The sequence below is a fragment of the Nymphaea colorata genome, chromosome 4 (genome assembly GCF_008831285.2).
Source record: "Nymphaea colorata isolate Beijing-Zhang1983 chromosome 4, ASM883128v2, whole genome shotgun sequence".
NCBI lineage: Eukaryota > Viridiplantae > Streptophyta > Magnoliopsida > Nymphaeales > Nymphaeaceae > Nymphaea > Nymphaea colorata.
The window spans coordinates 13,687,855-13,706,098 of NC_045141.1; the positions used below are offsets into that span (position 1 = coordinate 13,687,855).

The 18,244-nt window shown below is 40.4% G+C and overlaps 1 protein-coding gene across 6 annotated transcripts in view; it reads left to right on the top strand.

The window, feature by feature from the left end:
* Positions 1 to 18,244, top strand: part of LOC116253108 (uncharacterized) — a 33,953-nt gene that overhangs the window by 4,974 nt on the left and 10,735 nt on the right. For 3 of the 6 annotated variants that reach the window (XM_050077421.1, XM_050077422.1, XM_050077423.1), the window contains exons 4-11: positions 4,039 to 4,202; positions 6,179 to 6,282; positions 6,482 to 6,589; positions 8,069 to 8,165; positions 9,817 to 9,937; positions 10,032 to 10,241; positions 11,366 to 11,453; positions 11,523 to 11,578. In XM_050077421.1, coding sequence (XP_049933378.1) covers positions 4,039 to 4,202; positions 6,179 to 6,282; positions 6,482 to 6,589; positions 8,069 to 8,165; positions 9,817 to 9,937; positions 10,032 to 10,241; positions 11,366 to 11,453; positions 11,523 to 11,578 — 948 coding nt within the window. The remainder of the gene's footprint in view (positions 1 to 4,038; positions 4,203 to 6,178; positions 6,283 to 6,481; positions 6,590 to 8,068; positions 8,166 to 9,816; positions 9,938 to 10,031; positions 10,242 to 11,365; positions 11,454 to 11,522; positions 11,579 to 18,244) is intronic. The other 3 variants (XM_050077424.1, XM_050077425.1, XM_050077426.1) reach the window with 3 other exon arrangements.

The window sequence follows — 18,244 nt, forward strand, 5'->3', positions numbered from 1 at the left end:
TAGCCCTACTCTCAAAAAACTTGATCCCCGGTCTATTAAAGGAGTTTTCTTGGGGTACTCTTCCACTCAGAAGGGGTACAAATGTGTGGATCCCACTACTTCCAAAGTGTATGTTTCGAGGGATGTCACATTTCATGAACATGAGTCGTATTTTTCGGTGAATCCTCTTCAGGGGAGTGTCTTGGGAACAAAGGGGAAGAGTATTCTTCTAATCAACTGATTCAGTTTATGGAGTTTTTGGATTACAAGGTTAGTCCTAGTGTGATTGACACGGTCACGGTCAGTAATGAGAAGGGCAGTCATATGGAAGGGGTCACGGTGGATGCTCAGTCCACTGTTGCCCGGGATCACTTGTTTGGCCAGGTTTATGTAAAAAAGGAGAAAGCTACAGTGGAAGATGTTGGTGATGAGGATAGAACCAATCCCAATCCTGTGATCTCCCCGGATGACCCAAGTCCATCGAATGAAGAGCTCCCCATTGCTTTGCGCAAAGGCACCAGGTCATGTACTTCTCACCCTATTCAGAGATTTGTTTCTTATGCTAAGCTCAGTACAAATTACAAATGTTTTATCACAACCTTATCCAAAGTTGTTATTCCCAGGTCGGTGGATGATGCTAAGGATGATCCCAAGTGGTTACATGCTATGACGGAGGAGATGGGTGCGTTAGCTAAGAACAAAACATGAGAAGTTGTTAATATCCCTAAAGGGACACACTTAGTTGGCTCTAAGTGGGTTTACAACGTGAAGTACAAACCTGATGGCACTGTAGATCGATATAAAGCTCGTCTGGTTGCAAAGGGGTTCAGCCAGAAGTATGGGATCGACTATCTTGAGACCTTTGCCCCTGTTGCAAAGTTGAAGACCGTGAGGGTTATTCTTGCTCTTGCTGTGCACAGGAAGTGGCGCATGGACCAGCTTGATGTTAAAAATGCGTTCTTGAACGGCCATCTGGAGGAAGAAGTCTATATGAGCATGCCTCCCGGGTATGTTCAAGCGGGAAAATGTTGTCACCTCAAGAAAGCTTTGTATGGCCTGAAGCAGTCGCCTAGAGCTTGGTTTGAGAGACTAAGGATCGTTATGAAGTCTACTGGGTACAAGCAAGGAAATGGAGATCATACCCTATTCATAAAGCAGAGAGATGATCTGGTGAGTTTTCTCCTTGTCCACGTTGATGATATGATTGTCACTGGCAGTGATGAAGAAGAAAACAGAAAGATGAAGGAGAGATTAGCTAAAGAATTCGACCTCAAGGATCTGGGTAAGCTGAGATACTTTCTGGGGATAGAGATTGCTCGATCAGAGACAGGGCTGGTTATGAATCAAAGGAAGTACACTCTTGACTTACTAAAAGAGACAGGTAAACTTGGTTGTAGGCCCTATCTTACTCCTATGGAGTCGGGGACTAAGATAAGTATCAAGACGGGCACTATTCTGGATGAGGAAGGAAAAAGGCGATATCAGAGGCTAGTCGGTAAGCTTATCTATCTTACTCTAACTCGCCCTGATATCACGTATGCGGTAAATGTGCTAAGTCAATTTATGCATGCTCCCACGGATTGTCACTGGAAGAGTGCAGAAAGAGTGTTGGGATATCTAAAGAATGACCCAGGAAAAGGACTGCTGTATACTCGACAAGACAAACTTACTATTGATGGCTACTCAGATGCAGATTGGGCAGGTTGCACTGACACAAGGAGGTCCACTACAGGGTATTGTATCTTTCTTGGAGGTAACCTAGTTGTTTGGAGAAGTAAGAGGCAAGAAGTATGTTCGAGGTCTAGTGCTGAGGCTGAGTACAGGGCTGTTGCAATGGGGGTTACAGAGATGCTGTGGCTGAAGATTCTTTTGACTGATATTGGTGTGGAACTGGGAGATAAAATGAAGATGTACTGTAACAACAAGTCTGCGATTAATCTTGCCAATAATCCAGTTCTACACGACAGGACCAAACATGTGGAGATTGACCGTCATTTTATCCGGGAACGCATTGACTCAAAGGAGCTGATTCTGCCATATATGAAGTCTGAAGATCAAGTTGCAGACGTCCTAACTAAAGGGCTTTGTACTTCTTCATTCGAAAAGAATGTTAGCAAGCTTGGCATGTTTGACATGTATGCCAAGCTTGAGGGGGAGTGTTAGAATATGTTGTTGTGGGAACCGGGTCCATATCTGGACCCGGTTCTATGGGGCGCGGGTACCGAGGCGGGCTCGGTACCCTAGGCGGCTTCTCCTCTCTCCCTCTTTATATTGTCACTTATGTATAAGTGTTGAATTAAGTGAAATAGAATAATCTCTCTCCTAGGGTTGCGGGTGTGCACCTAGGTAGAGCTTTTCGTGGTTTTTTCCTCGTCCGAGGTTTTTCCACGTACATCGTGTGTTCTTCCTCTTCTTCCTCTACGTGGTTCGTGTTTCTACAGTGCTCTCACATTCCTTTTTGATGGCCAATCTCTCCGAAGGAGATGGAAATTTTTGATGTATCGTCAAAGCACTCTCAAAGCGAAGCGTGAGGGAACGAGTGAAGTGAAAGCGAAGCGAGTGCGCCAAACTCGCAAAGCGAAGCAATGTCACGTCATGTCATGTCACGTCACGAGCAAAGCCCCCAATGACCCTCACGCTTCGCTTTGCGAGTGCTTTCTTAAAGAAGGAAACTCGTCAAGCGAAGCCATAACATAGTGAATGTCATTTTGTCTGAATAATTGCTCGTCAAAATGACGTTGGGGAACAAAAAAGGCGGCCAGCCCTGGCCATTGAATCAGTCAACTCATTTTGCAATCGAGGTATATGCCGAAAATCGATCAGGCCGAATGAGTCAATCAGGTGCTGTACAACGGCGTGGTACCTCGAGCACTTTGAACTCTCCTCGACATTGATTGATAACAAGCTTCGAATCTCCAAATACCCGTCGGTCTTTAACGTGGAGTTCGTCACTTTTCAATAATCCCGTTTTTGGCTTTCACTACTTGGTGGAGATGACTGCAGTTTAAGCAGAAGGAGACATTCCTTACAAGCATTGGCCCTCCTTGAACATGGTTCATTTAGATAGAACAGGAAGTTGTAAACAGAAAGAAAACATAGCACGTCTGCCTTTCATTGCGAGAATGAAGAGGAGGAAGAATTGGAGGAAGCTAGTAATAGTCGTGCTGTTTCACTTGTTGTTTTCAATTCTGCTTGGTTTACGGTGAAGACCAATGCACTAGACAAATGGTACACTATATAACAAAATGCAAGCAATAGTAGTTTCCTTCTGCATGTTCTTGGAGGGCAAGAAAATCTTTCTGCTAGAAGAATGCAGTATATGTTTCTCTAAACCAGTAGTTCCTTAAGTGGATCCCATGTTAATGCTAACACAGTTTAAGTCATTTAGTCTTGGCTGAAGTATGTGGGGCATTTGTGCATGCTCATAGGATGCAGGTGCATGGTTTTTTGGGATGTGGACTTCTAAAATAAAATAAAATCACCAACAGTTTGAGATTACACATGCAGATGCTAAAAGGTTTGGTTTAAACTCTTGCCCCTTTGAAATTAGCGTTCTGGGTGGTAGGCTGCTTCCTATCAGTGCCAAAAAAATGACACCACAAAATTCTCTATAATCATAGTTTGCAAAATAAGAAACTAGCCCTTTTTTAGGGGAAGTGAGTTCCATAATGAGTGACCCCAGATTGACATGGAATTGGAGAAGATTACAAACCTCCGCTCAGCTAGGCAGTATAGGACACAGGTTGTACCTGTGTATTTTTTGACTGTCTAGCTGAGCGGAGGTTTGTAATCTTCTCCAATTCCATGTCAATCTGGGGTCACTCATTATGGAACTCACTTCCTGCCTGCCCTAACACATGCTGTAAAACCTTGTCCAGAGTCTGGTTTTGTAAATTATGCGATCCAGCTGAACCCTGGCTCAGGCTACCTGGATTATCCGATGCTCCTTGCTCTTGATGCTGGCTTCTAACTGGATGGTGCACAATGTGAGATGTATCTCAAAATCTATGTCTTGGTCCATTTCCCATCTCCCCCAGGATAATACTAATTCTCATCCAGGTGTATGGCAGCTTTACCTCTCCTACTCTCTAGTGGAGGCTCTTGGATTCAACACACAAGTTCCAAAGTTCATTGGACAAATAAATCTCTCCTCTTCCACTCCCTCACTATGCAGCCTCCAATTTCTCACAATCCACACTCTCCAGCAGTCATGCTCTTGACTGGTACCTTTTGCCTTTGTTTGTATTGTTTCTAAATATCTGACTGACTGTGCTTGCAATATTATTTACCAGTAGTGAAAGTAACTCAATATTTTAGGACTATGCAAGTTTACATAGGATGGACCTTTTATCTGTTATCCTTTTTGTCTTTTGCCAAAAAACAAGTTGAATGCAAATTATGGGAGCTATGAAGATGGTGATCTGAAGAAGAAAGTTGAAAAGAAACTAACCTTAAGTTGGTCAAATAACTGCGCATGAAGAATATATAGAAAACAATTCATCCAGAGCTTGCTTATCCATGTGAAAATACTGAAGGGACATTTTTTTTAATTACCATCCCATTTGAGTTGACCTTTTGCAATCTAATTGTATCCTCCAGTTTAAAGCGTTAGTGGCCATAAATTTTCTTAAGAATATTGTGAAGTGCTTTCTGGAATGATCAGACACAAATTGTTTGCATGCTCCCTCAGTGCCCAATATCTGAAAATTAATAATTTGATAATGTCTTAAAAAGGTTTATGATGGCTTCGCAGAAACCTGGTTTGATATCCAAAATTCCAAATGGTGCTCATTTGGTATACTGAGACAAAAAGATGCTTCAGGCAAACTTATTCCTTGTCCCTCTTGAGTGGAAACTCCAGTCTTTGGAATTCAACTAGTCATTATTTTTGATCTTAACTATCATGTGCCTTTCATATCTATCTCAACTTATCCATGAAATATGACTTTTATGAAAAAGTGCAATTAGCTCGTTTGAAATTTTCATAAAATAGTTTACTGAAGCATGTGAGTCCTGTTAATGCTCATTTTCCCTACTACCATCGAGACTATGATGAGAATATTGAAACTCAATTCATTCTCATGTACCATTTGAGGACCTTTGTATTGTACACTTAGTGAAGAAATAGCTTCACATGGCAACCTCAACTGGTAAGCACAGTCATAGAAAATGTGTTTTTTGGAAAAAACCCGTTTTATTTTTCAAAAATAGGTCAGCCATATAAAACTGCAAAATGACCGCCTTTTGGAGAAAGGAAGAAAAAAACTCCAAAGAACATGCAAATAATGTTTTTTTTCTCGTATTGGCTTTTTTTTGCATTTTCTAGTACTGCTCTTTTATTTTCACATATTTTGCATTTTATTTCAATTTTCAATTTTTTTAAAATTAACCAAAATTTTCCCATGAAAAACAACTTTGCTATATTGTAGCTGAGAAAAACCTCACTGTTTGAAACCTGTAAACAATATTTGTGACTATGCTTGTAAGTTACATTTCTTGGCAATACTTCTGTGTAAGGCAGGTGTTATGGTGGTTTACCGCCTTACTCCTAAACCTCAGCCATCATGAGAGACAGAAAGGATCTAGCAAATTAGATTGGTTTTACTCTTTCTCATTTAGAACTGTACTGATTAGTACAGTCACTAGTTTAATACTCTGCAATTTTTTGGATCAAGGTCTTTTCTGGTGATCTTTTTCAGAATATGGTTTTCCTTAGGAAAAATTGGAGAAACCCCAGAAGTTTTAGAACTTAAAAAAGTATAGAGAGAAAAGGTTGAGTAATAGTCTAATAGGATTTCTGATATTTTCTGGCAAAAATATGAAAGGAATTACTTGAAAGCCTCAAGAGATATCAGTGATATCTTGGGATTATACTGCAATGGTTTATCATGATTCTTTCATTTTTCATTAAATTTTGAAAATATCATATATTTTGCTCATGGTATTGGCTGGCTTCTAAAGGTGTTCACATCGTGATATTTTCAAATTATCGACGATATTTGTGATGATGCTTACAAGTTACAAGTATCAACTGTGCGGACCTACAAATTATATTTAAGAATTTTGGCATGTTTCGATATAGTGTATTCTCTGTCATAATATTTGCTTTTTGCATTGTTTTTAAAATGTTTCTAGCTGATTGTAGCTGTTATTTGCTGACTAAATCTATTTCAGCCCTTAAACTTTGAGCTTTATGCAGGCTCACTGGCGGTGGAGGTATCAATGCGTCTTCTGCTGTTAATATTGAATGAGCTGCCTTTAGACATGATTATACTACAGAATTCAGAAGAACTGGCACACATAGTATGAATTTTTATGATTTATCCAACACTAACAGTAATATTTCTGCTTTTTATATGTTTTGCAATTTTGAAAGTGAAAATCCCCCTTTTTTGTCTTTAGGGAAATTATACATTTTTGGTTAAGAAAAGGCCTGGATTTCCTTTAGACAGTTTTTTTGAAGTTTTTTCTTTTCCTGGTTCACAATTATTGATCAGTTTAGTTAATATTTCAGGTGGTGGCTGTAGCTAGACCGTTTGGCTTGTTGCATAGTGCTCTCAAGTTTGATGCACTACACCTACTCTCAGCTATTTTATCTTTTCATCATATGGTATTCACTTCTTTGTTCATGGAAAAAAAGATAGTGCCTCGTTTTGTATGTTTGATATTCTTGAATGCATATTTGTTGCACCATATTCTTTAGTGAGGAGTTCCATATTCTTTATAGACTAGTGTCTTAATGCTTTTCATGGTTCTTATTGTTCTGGACTTAGTAAGTGATGAGTCTGCTCTGACTTTATGGGGCAAGTTGGCTCCATTGGAGGTCTTGTTATTGTGAGAAAATAGTTTCATCATTTATGTGCTCTCAAATGTGATTCAGTTGTACCTCTTGATGGCTGAGGTACTGTTGCTCACATTTCAGAAAACAGAAAAAAAAAAAAGAACTTATCAACCCCGCCAACCACTGTTTAAGCTTGTGATTTTCTGTATTTGGTTGTCCCCCAACATGTTTGGATACCTGGAACTGTCAAGTTTAATTGGTAATAAATGCAGACATTCTTGTTGTGCTCTACCTTTGTAGGTGTAATCAGGATGTCATGAACAATTTATCAGTAAATGTGCCTTAAGGGTTAGTTTTCAGGATTTATTTAATGCAAAGTTCAAACTCACATAATTTTTCTCTTGGCCCTTATAAGAGTGAAGAGTTTTTCACCAAGAACGCTGTGCGAAGAGAAAAGGGTGAATCATAGCAAGGACTAAAAACCACATATCGAAATATGGGAAATCCACTGGACAATGCCTCCTTATATTGGTTTCGCTGCACATGGTGCACAGGTAGATTTTTACCCAATATAACATGCTATGGGTTGTGTAGGAAAAGGTAAAACATAGAAGCCAAATAGACATCCATCACCATGCACATCAGGGGCCTGGATCTGTGCCTATGTTATGACTTTTCAAGAACTAATGGGAAACATATTATGGATGGATTTTTCATGTTTAACTTTTGTTTGTTTAGGGTGATAAGAAGGACAATGCTCATATTATACCAAATGTTTGATGAGATCAAATTAGGATTTCTTCTTAGTTTGGTTTAAGGCATGGTTTTTTACTGAATAAGCAATAATGAGCACTCTTTTGGGTTCTGACCACTCAAAAAGGCAGATGCATCAGTGTTCTTTCGAAGTGGTTATGACAGTTCTGAACATAAGTTGCTTAGAAGCCATTTGTTCCTCTTATTTGTAACGTTAGTTGCATGCAACTTGTGTTCTACATCCTCTTGACACATGATTTTGATGCACAATTTGTTTATCCCTACTTAGCAGGTGAATATTAAAGTTATCTGTCAAAATAAGGTTTTGATCTTTCCAAAGAATTTATAGGCGTCTTTGACATAGACACTAATTTCAGTACTGAGCTGTGTGTATCTTTGTCACTGTCATTATGTAACAAAAACTCGTCCAGTTCATATTTAATAGTTCCAGATCATTTTTGCATTTGTTTTGCTCATTTCTGCCGAAAACAGGTCATCATCTTGACTTTGTGCAACTTCATCTGTTGTCTTACTACTTTCACATTTCATGTTCAGGAGCCTCTTCACCAGTCTCTTATATCAAGATCGAGTGACAGCACTTGGGGAAATTATATAGGTGTTGGCATCACCGCTGTTCTACAGAACCGTGTTGGTATGCTACTCTTAAGAACGTATGCATCATTCTGAATTGCATGAGGCAGAAGCTGACTGGTTACTGACAAGTGCATCTTTGCTCCAAGTTGTCTCCGTTTTGACACAAAAGAAAATTGCAACCTTGGAATCTGTCACCATCTTGGCTTGTAATGAAATGCATAATCTTTTGCTCAGTTGGATGGATATATTTAAATATTTGTGATTCATTTTTGACTACTCTGATTTTAGAATGTAATACATTAGCACTTCGTTGACATATATTTGGTAGGTTGTCCACATTGGTTTAAAGTTTAAACTGTCATCTGCACTGGATCACGTTGCTATCATGCAAAAGAGCTGGTTTATCAGCGTTGAAGCCTTCAAAAAGTGATTCTTTCTGCAGCAGCATCATGCAAATGAATCTACAGTGAAAAAGAAAAGTACTTGGTCTATATGTGGTTTAGTATGCATAACCGTATATACATTGTTTACTAGTTCCTTAATTTACACTTGCATTTACAAAAACCACAAAAACTTTGATGTCAGACACTGAAACTGACACCGACAGGCGTATACATAGCAAGGACACAAGATTCTTAAAATACAGTTTCCTGAAAAATTTGTTGCAGCATTTTTTGAAAGGAACGGGTATATTCTTGACCACTTAGGTCGGGACAAAGCCAGTCCACTTACATTCTTGTTAGAAAACAATTTAAACAAAACATGAACATATACATGTTTCCTTTCATGTGTCTAATTTCCAAGTTTCACAGTGTCCAACTCTTTGTAAAAATGTCCAATATAGGCAATTGAGTAAGCATTCACGCAACCTAGCTTGTTTCAAGTGTCAATGGTATTGGGTGCATATTCATGGAGGCACTGTTTTACTTTTTACATAATGATTAGCTTGAAAGGTGTTGATGAAACTTGTCCATGGTTGTGGTGCTGTACAGATGTGCACGGATGGCTTAACCTAGTAGATTTATGAACAGTATTTTAGGTTTTGTGTTGTTAAGAACACTAGTGGGGTTTGAGCAAGTCTGAACTCTTGGGCTTGGTGCATTTACATAATCAAGCTTAGGGCTTTGTTTTTGCTTGGCTCATTTAGTTAAGGGAGAATGTCAACCCAAACTGGAATGTGCCTGAGCCTGAGCTGACCAAAGTTTATTTGGCTGAGGCAGATAAGGGAGAATGTCAACCCAAACTGGAATGTGCCTGAGCCTGAGCTGACCAAAGTTGATTTGGCTGAGGCAGTTAAAATTAATACAACAGAAAATCATCACCTTGGCTACGTGGAGTTCTAAAATATGACCACCCTTCGAGAAATCCAGTACAAGTATATAAATGTCATGATGATGTTTCAAGAGTCTACTTGGATGCAGTTGTTTGTAGTTTCAAACTTGGCAGACTTACATGAAGAAGTTTGGAGATCGAATGGGCTGGGGCCACTTACATAAGCAGAAAGTTCAGCCAAGGATGGGTCAGATTTGGTTCATTGTCCCAGTTAGAAAATGCTACATCATCACCTGTTTGATTTAATCATGAGCATTGTCCAGAAAATATGAATGAGTTATTGTGCAAGTTATACTTTTTGGCAAGATAACATAATGGAACTCGTTTTAAAAGCTTATATTTGCTTCTTATCAAGGACCGATTATGTGAATGTGCAGGTAGTGCTGAGAAGATTGAGGCTCTTATTCTGGCTGAGTCAATGATAAATATTTTTGGTGAAAGTTGGCTGGTTAGTACAATGAATTTACCTGATGCTGCTGAAACAGTCCCTGCTGACAGGTTGGTTTGTTTATTTTCTTTATGTCCATCTTTATTAGTAGAGTCCTGGTGTACGACCTTTCGGTTTATTTTTATGGCTTTCATTGTTCTTTAGGTGCTTATTGCTTGTATTGGAGACTTCGAGAATTGAAATTGCTGTTCTGTTGAATGAACTTGCTTATTTGAAATATGAGGCATCTAAGGACTCTACAGTCTACTCCTCATCTCAGGGGCTTTTTCTCAAGCAACGAAACCTAGCAATGGCATATTCTTTGATGGAAAAGATTATCAAGCTAATCTCAAGTCTATTTGAATCTGAAGGCATGTGCTACTTGCTTCTTCCTAAGTTTCCCTGTTAAATCGTTCTGAGAGTGATTTATTGAGTTGCTTTCTTCTTCTTTGTGTTGCTTATCTAGCTGAGACTAATAACTGGTCTATCGTTTTTTGTCCAAAGTTTTAAAATGTGAAATGACAGTAGTCCTTTCTCACCTAATTGACTGGTCAATTGTCTTGCTTCTGCTTTTAGTTGTTCTAGAAACTAAATAAGAAACCATCATGTACACCTTCATTTAAAATTTTAAATAAACATTTATGCCCTCCATTTTGATTCTATGACAAAGAGCAACCCATTTCCCAACAAAAAAAAAAGGGAGAAGTGGGGGCATGATCCGCTTTCTTACCTCTTCCTTCTAACTTATTAGTTTTTTACCCTTAGTTTTCCATGTAGTCTTAGCCATTAATTGGCTGCAAAATCATATTTTTGACGAAGGCAAATTGACATTGTGAATCTGTCATCCAGGAAACACATTCTGCATTAATTTCATGAGACTGAATATAAACTGAAAACAATCGAAAGAAAATGAGTTTACATATCCAATAATGTTATCTACATGAGGTCTGTTTTATGTGACTGTGCTTGTCTTTGCGGTTTTGCCAGTATTTCTGTTGGTTGATCAAGTAGCAACAAATTTTGTATTGAAGGAATCTCGGCAAGGAAAAAGATATCTGATATATTTTTAAAATTTTTTGGGGAGTTATTCTTTTTCGGCTAAAAAAATTCAACATATTAAATAATAGAAGGAAAAAAGAACAAAAAATTAAAAAATGCATGAGAAACATAGCAATGCATAAGTGCAAGGCAGGAATAAATTATGCTGCTAGGATCATAAGCAGAGGTATCTTGCTTTATACCACTCCATAAGGGCAAGGCAGGAATAAATTATCTAAATAATTCATTTATTTATTTAAAGACAAAATCAATCATTTTGAAACTGATTTTCAATTATACAAGTACTTACATACTAAAGTTAAGGTGAATTAGAATATCTTAGAGATCCTACTAATTTTATTCTTCTATCTGGTCCCTTTTAAATTTTATGTAATTTTGATCGCATGTATAATTTATAATTTTATCATGTATCCATGCTTCTTCTTCTCTGGTGCAGAAAGTTCCATTAGTGAAGGAACCTTAATTAAGGCAATGTCGGGAATTTCAGAGACGATCAGTTTGGTTTTTGATTTTCTACAAGATGCAAAGGTATATGTTTTTCTGGTCTGCTATAAGCAAGTATAGAAGCTTTTACTCAACTTTTGCAAATATTTGCAGGAACATGGGCAGAGGAAAGGAGATGATCTTCTAGCCTCTGTGCGTATTATTGGAAGGTGTGATCATTATGCCTAAAATGCCCTTTTTATTTGTGGATTTATGACTGTAAAGGACTTTGTTATTGAAACTATGCACAAGATTGACTAAAACTTCCTGAACTTTATTAGGAAGATTGCGTCTAGCATAGTCTAAGCTTTGGTCATTTCGTTCTTTGTTCGAACACTGTAACCAATTGTGGCTGAGGGTTTTCTTTTATGCGAAATAGTGAAATGGTGGATCTTCTATAATGTCTCAAACCTTGGTGGCTACTGAGTTATTACCTTTGCATTCTGTTCAACTATGGTTGGATTTAGAGAAACTTTGGGAGGGTAACTTGCCAACTTACTATCTGATGGTAGACTTGACTATGGAAGCCCTTATGCTTTGATTTCAGTACTTGATCTTTGTATTAACTTCTTTTCTAAAGTTCTTTTTTTGTTATGATCTTTTTTGTTTTCTAGAATTAAAGATGCAAAAAATAAAAAAAAGTAGTACTAAAGAAATTAGGGCCTATGTTGTGACAAGAAAGTGTAAGACATGGGCAAGCTCATTTTCTAATTCTTTTGTTTCATGCAGATTTAAATACTGAAATTGACATTAATGGATCTGGATCTAAGATTAGGTCATTTAATCTCTGCAGTGATCTATAAGTTGCATTAGGTTTTTTGGAACTTGTCATGTGCCGCTTGTTGTAACTGTTACTTTCTTTGTTAGTGCACACCTTTAAGGCAGTGACGCCTTTGTCGACACTTCTCAGTTCAGGCATGGATAAGGAACATGTCTGAGATGTGGTCTGTTGATAGATTGTGGGTTTCGGGTCCGGATCCATACCCGACCCGCCTTGTAGCCCGTTTTGGGCTCTACTTAAGTCATGTAACCCTAATCCTTAAGAGTTAATGATAATCTTAAGAGAGAGAGAGTCTGGCTGCTAGTGGGCACCAACTCCTCCTCATTCGTGGTTTTTTCTCCCTCGTGTTGAGGGTTTTCCACGTTACATCGTGATCATTGCTTCTCTTCCTCTTCTTCTTGTTCGTATCTCTACATGGTATCAGAGCCGTGAAGTTCCGGCGTTTTTGGTTGTCTTTTGCCCGTGTTAGAGGACAATCGCCCGACACTGTTCATCGTCTCGCCCGTGCCCGACGCTCGTGCCCGAGCGTCGTCTGTCGTCCCGCCGCCGTCTCCGCCCAGCGCCGCCCTGATCAACGCCGATCAGGATTCCGCCGTCTCCGCCTAGCGACAACCGGCCCAGCGACGCCCTGATTAGCGCAGCCGCTTCCGCCCAGCGTCGGCCTGCCCAGCGGCGTTCCCGTTCTGCTGCTTCCGCCCAGCGTCGGCCTGCCCAAACGACGACCTGTCCAGCGGCGGTCTTTTTCCGCCCAACGCCGTGTCCTTTTCCGGCGCCGTGCCGCTCTGCCTGGTCTGTTTCCGCCCAGCGCCGCGCCGACTGCCTGGTCTGTTCCCGCCCAGCGCCGCGCCGCTTTGCCTGGTTCTGTTTCCTGCTCTCTGTCCGTTTTTTGGTGTTGTATCGTGTGATTGCTTCTTGCTGCCCTTGCTGCCTACTGGTCTGTGATTATGGCAGCCTCTTCCTCGTCAACCGTCAACACCAATCCCACTGAAATAGGGGCTTTTAGAACGGAGAATGTTCCCATGCAGGTCATCACTCTTCGCCTCACCAAGGATAATTATTTCTCGTGGTCGCCTGCTATGACCATGGGGATTGCTGGCCGTGGTCGCATGGCCTATATTGATGGGAGCAACCCCGAACCAGCAAGAACAAGTGATGTGTGGCATACTTGGTTTCTTGAGGATAATCAAGTGAAAACTTGGATTGTCAATTCCGTTTCCGCCGATATTCAGCCCCTTATCCTTCGGAAGAAGACTGCTAGAGACATGTGGGTGGTCCTCGAGCAAATGTATGGCCAAAAGAAGACCGCAATTCGTACTTACCAAGTAATGAAGACAGTCTATGGCATTCGACAAGGGACCTCGTCTGTTGCAGAGTACTATGGGGCTTTGAAAGCCAAGTGGGAAGAGCTTGACTATCATTCTGATATTCCTTGGCATTGTCCCCATGATCAGGCGCTCTATGTTGCTCATGAATGGGAAAACAGGGTGTTCCTATTTTTAGCAGGTTTAAATGATGAGTTTGAAGGTGTTCGAAGTCAGATTTTGAATTCAGGGGAGGTGTCCAGTATTGAAGATGTGTACTCCTGTGTTGAAGCGGAAGAACAGCGAAGGCTTGTTACAAAAGAAGGGAAGAGGGAACTTGTGCCCTATAACGAGAGATCTGCTCTCGTGAGTCGTGGTCCTGGCGGCCCATCTAGGTCTCTTCGCCGGTGCACTCACTGCAAGAAGACAGGTCACACTGTGGATTATTGCTGGGATCTTCATCCAGAAAAGAAGGGGAACAGAGGGAGATCTTTGACTGAGAGAACGCCCGTGTCTGAGGTGCAAGCCTCTAGTGGAGAAAAAGTCTCCATTTCTGCTGACCAGCTTCGTGAACTAAGGGCTTATTTGGGCAGGCTCGATGTCAACAAGACTGAGACCTCAGAGGGAACTACAGCTAATCATGCTCTTGCAGCTATTGGCAATCAAGGTAACTCTTCTGTGGGGGAATGGATTGTCGATAGTGGTGCTACTCATCACATGACAGGTAATCCAAAATTGTTTCATGAGTATAAGTTGTCCTCGGGAAGGGAACGTGTTTCTCTTGCAGATGGTTCCTCTACCTGTGTGGCAGGCGAAGGCACTCTGTCCTTGTTGGACAAATTTCATGTGCAGGGCGCTTTACATGTTCCCCAGTTTCCTTTAAATCTCTTATCAGTCAGTAGACTTACTAAAGAATTGAATTGTGAACTTATATTCTCTGCCGATCGTTGTGTTTTGCAGGACTTGGTGACAGGGAAGAGGATTGGGATTGGTTTAGCTTCTGATGGATTATATCGTCTTCCCATACGTGTGGCTACTGCTCTGTTGACAGCGATCCGCAAGACAGATAAGAGAAGAGAAGATTGTCTTCAGTCTTTTATGTACTGGCATGAACGTTTTGGGCATTTACCTTTTTGGGATTTTGAAACATTTGTTTCCAGACTTGTGTTCCTCCTTTGATGTGTCTTCCATTTCTTGTGATGTTTGTCAGTTTGCCAAACATGTGAGGGCTTCGTACCCTCTTTCTTCTAGTTGTGCTAATGAAGCTTTTTCTCTGATTCACTCTGATGTATGGGGACCTTCGGGCATTCATACCCGTCAAGGTTTCCAGTATTTTATCACTTTCATTGATGATTTCTCTCGTGCTACATTTATATACTTGTTAAAAGACCGCAGCGAGGTTCCTCGAATCATCGAGACATTTATTCTTCTTGTGCATACCCAGTATGGTGCGAATGTTAAAACTTTCAGGTCCGATAATGCCCGTGAGTACATGTGTCGGCCTGTTGAGGAGTTTCTTAGACAACGGGGGATTGTTCACGAGACATCCTGTAGTTACACCCCCCTCAAAATGGGGTAGCTGAAAGGAAAAATCGTCAACTTCTTAATGTCACCAGGGCTCTTTTGTTTCAGAGAAATCTTCCTAAACACTATTGGGGTGATGCAGTTCTTACTAGTGCCTATCTTATTAACCGCATGCCCAGTCGTGTTTTGAATGGTAGGACTCCCCACTCGTTGCTTCCTGGCAGTCGTCCACCATTTCCTCTTCCTCCTCGTGTTTTTGGTTGTGTATGTTTTATCCATGATCACAGTCCAAATGTCAAGAAACTTGATCCTAGGTCTATCAAAGGTGTCTTTGTTGGATACTCCCCTACGCAAAAAGGATACAAATGTATTGATCCTATTACTGGTCGAGCTTATGTTACGAGGGATGTTACCTTCTTGGAACATGCCTCTTACTTTGGTGTGAATCCTCTTCAGGGGGAGCAGTCTGTGGGCAGGGAAGAGTATTCTCAGAGACAGGAACTTCAGTTTATAGATTTTTTGGACTACAAGAAAACAGAATCACTTAATACTGTTGATGTGCCTGAGAATGAGGAAAGGGGTGACAATAGCATTGAGAAGGAAGGCCCTCAGTTGTTTGGACAGTTCTACTCTAGACGAGGTACTCGGACAGAGGTGATGACTTGTGATGCTAGATCTACTTCCAATCACAATGCCACTCATTCCCTGGATGAACCAAGTCCTACCGAGGAGACCGTGGAGACCCATGATGAGGTTGAAAAGAAGAATGACGATCTTCCCATTGCCCTGAGAAAGGGTGTCAGGTCATGTACTCAACACCCTATTGGTAATTTTGTTTCTTATTCCAGACTTGGGAAAGATTACAAGTGTTTTGTTTCTACTCTTTCTTTGGCTGTGATTCCCAGGACTGTCGCTGAAGCTCAAAGTGACTCCAAGTGGGCCGATGCAATGAAAGAAGAAATAGATGCCCTAAGAAGAAACTTGACATGGGAAGTGGTGAAGATTCCTGAAGCCGCTCACCTAGTTGGATCCAAATGGGTGTATACCATCAAGTACAAACCAGATGGGAGTGTTGAAAGATATAAAGCTCGACTTGTGGCCAAGGGGTTTAGCCAGAAATATGGAATTGATTACTTGGAAACCTTTGCTCCTGTTGCGAAAATGAAGACTGTGAGGGTGGTTATATCCCTAGCTGTGATGAAGGAGTGGAAGATGTATCAACTGGATGTTAAGAATGCATTCCTCAATGGTGACCTCGAAGAAGAAGTATATATGCATATGCCTCCAGGATATGAAGAACCAGAAATGTGTTGTAAGCTGAAAAAGGCATTGTATGGCCTTAAGCAATCGCCCAGAGCGTGGTTTGAACGACTGAGAAGAGTGATGATACGTCATGGATACAAACAAGGAAATGGAGATCACACTCTGTTTGTGAAGAAGAAGGAGAGCAAGGTTACTCTCCTGCTCGTCTACGTAGATGACATGATTGTTACTGGAGATGATGAGGAAGAGATTATCAAGCTAAAAGGGTTACTGACTACAGAATTCGACCTCAAAGATCTTGGAAAACTAAGGTATTTTCTTGGTATGGAGGTTGCTAGGTCTAGTACTGGTCTTGTACTAAACCAAAGGAAATATACATTAGACCTGCTGGAAGAAACTGGTAAATTGGGATGTAGACCTACTCCTACCCCTTTTGACACTGGGCACAAGTTGAGTCTCAGAGATGGAGAGCCTCTCTGTGAAGAAGACAAGGGAAGATATCAACGTTTGGTTGGGAAGCTAATTTATCTTACCCTCACGAGACCTGATATCACCTTTGCGGTGAATGTTTTGAGCCAATTCATGCATGCGCCAACCGATGCACATCTGAAGGCTGTGGACAGAGTGCTATGCTACCTGAAGAAAAATCCTGGTAAGGGACTCCTGTATGTGAAACAAGAGACTGTGGAAATCGAGGGCTATTCTGATGCGGATTGGGCAGGTTGTGGTGATACCAGACGATCCACTACAGGGTACTGTGTCTACTTGGGAGGAAACCTTGTTGTATGGAGGAGCAAGAGACAGGATGTTTGCTCTAGATCCAGTGCAGAGGCAGAATATAGGGCAGTTGCTATGGGAGTGTCAGAGTTATTATGGTTGAAGATATTGTTGACTGACATTGGAATAGAGATTGAAGGACCTATGAAGATGTATTGTGATAACAAGTCTGCAATCAACTTAGCCAACAATCCTGTACTTCACGACAGAACAAAACATGTTGAAATTGATCGTCACTTCATTCGGGAAAGGATTGATGCGAAAGAGTTGATCTTACCTTACATGAAGTCTGAAGACCAAACTGCTGATGTTCTGACGAAAGCTCTTCCTTCAGCTTCATTTGAGAGGAATGTATCCAAGTTGGGCATGTTTGATATGTACGCCCAACTTGAGGGGGAGTGTTGATAGATTGTGGGTTTCGGGTCCGGATCCATACCCGACCCGCCTTGTAGCCCGTTTTGGGCTCTACTTAAGTCATGTAACCCTAATCCTTAAGAGTTAATGATAATCTTAAGAGAGAGAGAGTCTGGCTGCTAGTGGGCACCAACTCCTCCTCATTCGTGGTTTTTTCTCCCTCGTGTTGAGGGTTTTCCACGTTACATCGTGATCATTGCTTCTCTTCCTCTTCTTCTTGTTCGTATCTCTACATGGTCAATGCCATGTTGGTGAGGTCAACACATCTTGTGCGCTTTTGTGCCATTTTAGACTCAGACAGCTTTCAGTGCACTATGTCCAATTTTGTCCTTCTATATACATTTAAAATCTTAATGTGTTTTTATTTGATCAATTGAATCATTCTTTATGAAATTTTGAAAAACACACCTAAAGAAATGACAATAACAAAAAACACACCTATCCTTTTCATATTGTCAAAGAACACACCTAATTCTATGGTAATAAAAACAATTTCATGTGTTTACTTTCAAAAATTTAATTGATTAAATCAGTAAAATTTTACCTATTTACTCTCTAAAAATAACAGGAAAGATGTGCCCAAATTTATTAATAAAATCAGTTTTCTTTGAACGACTTTCCAACATTCATAAAAAACATCACATATAATTATTTTGAATAATAAAATAAAACCATATCGTCACATACTAATATTATTGGATATAGTGATGTTAGTCACTCTTCCGCATCCAAATTTTCTAAAATTGCTGAACTTGTGTCTGCACCTGCTACCTAGT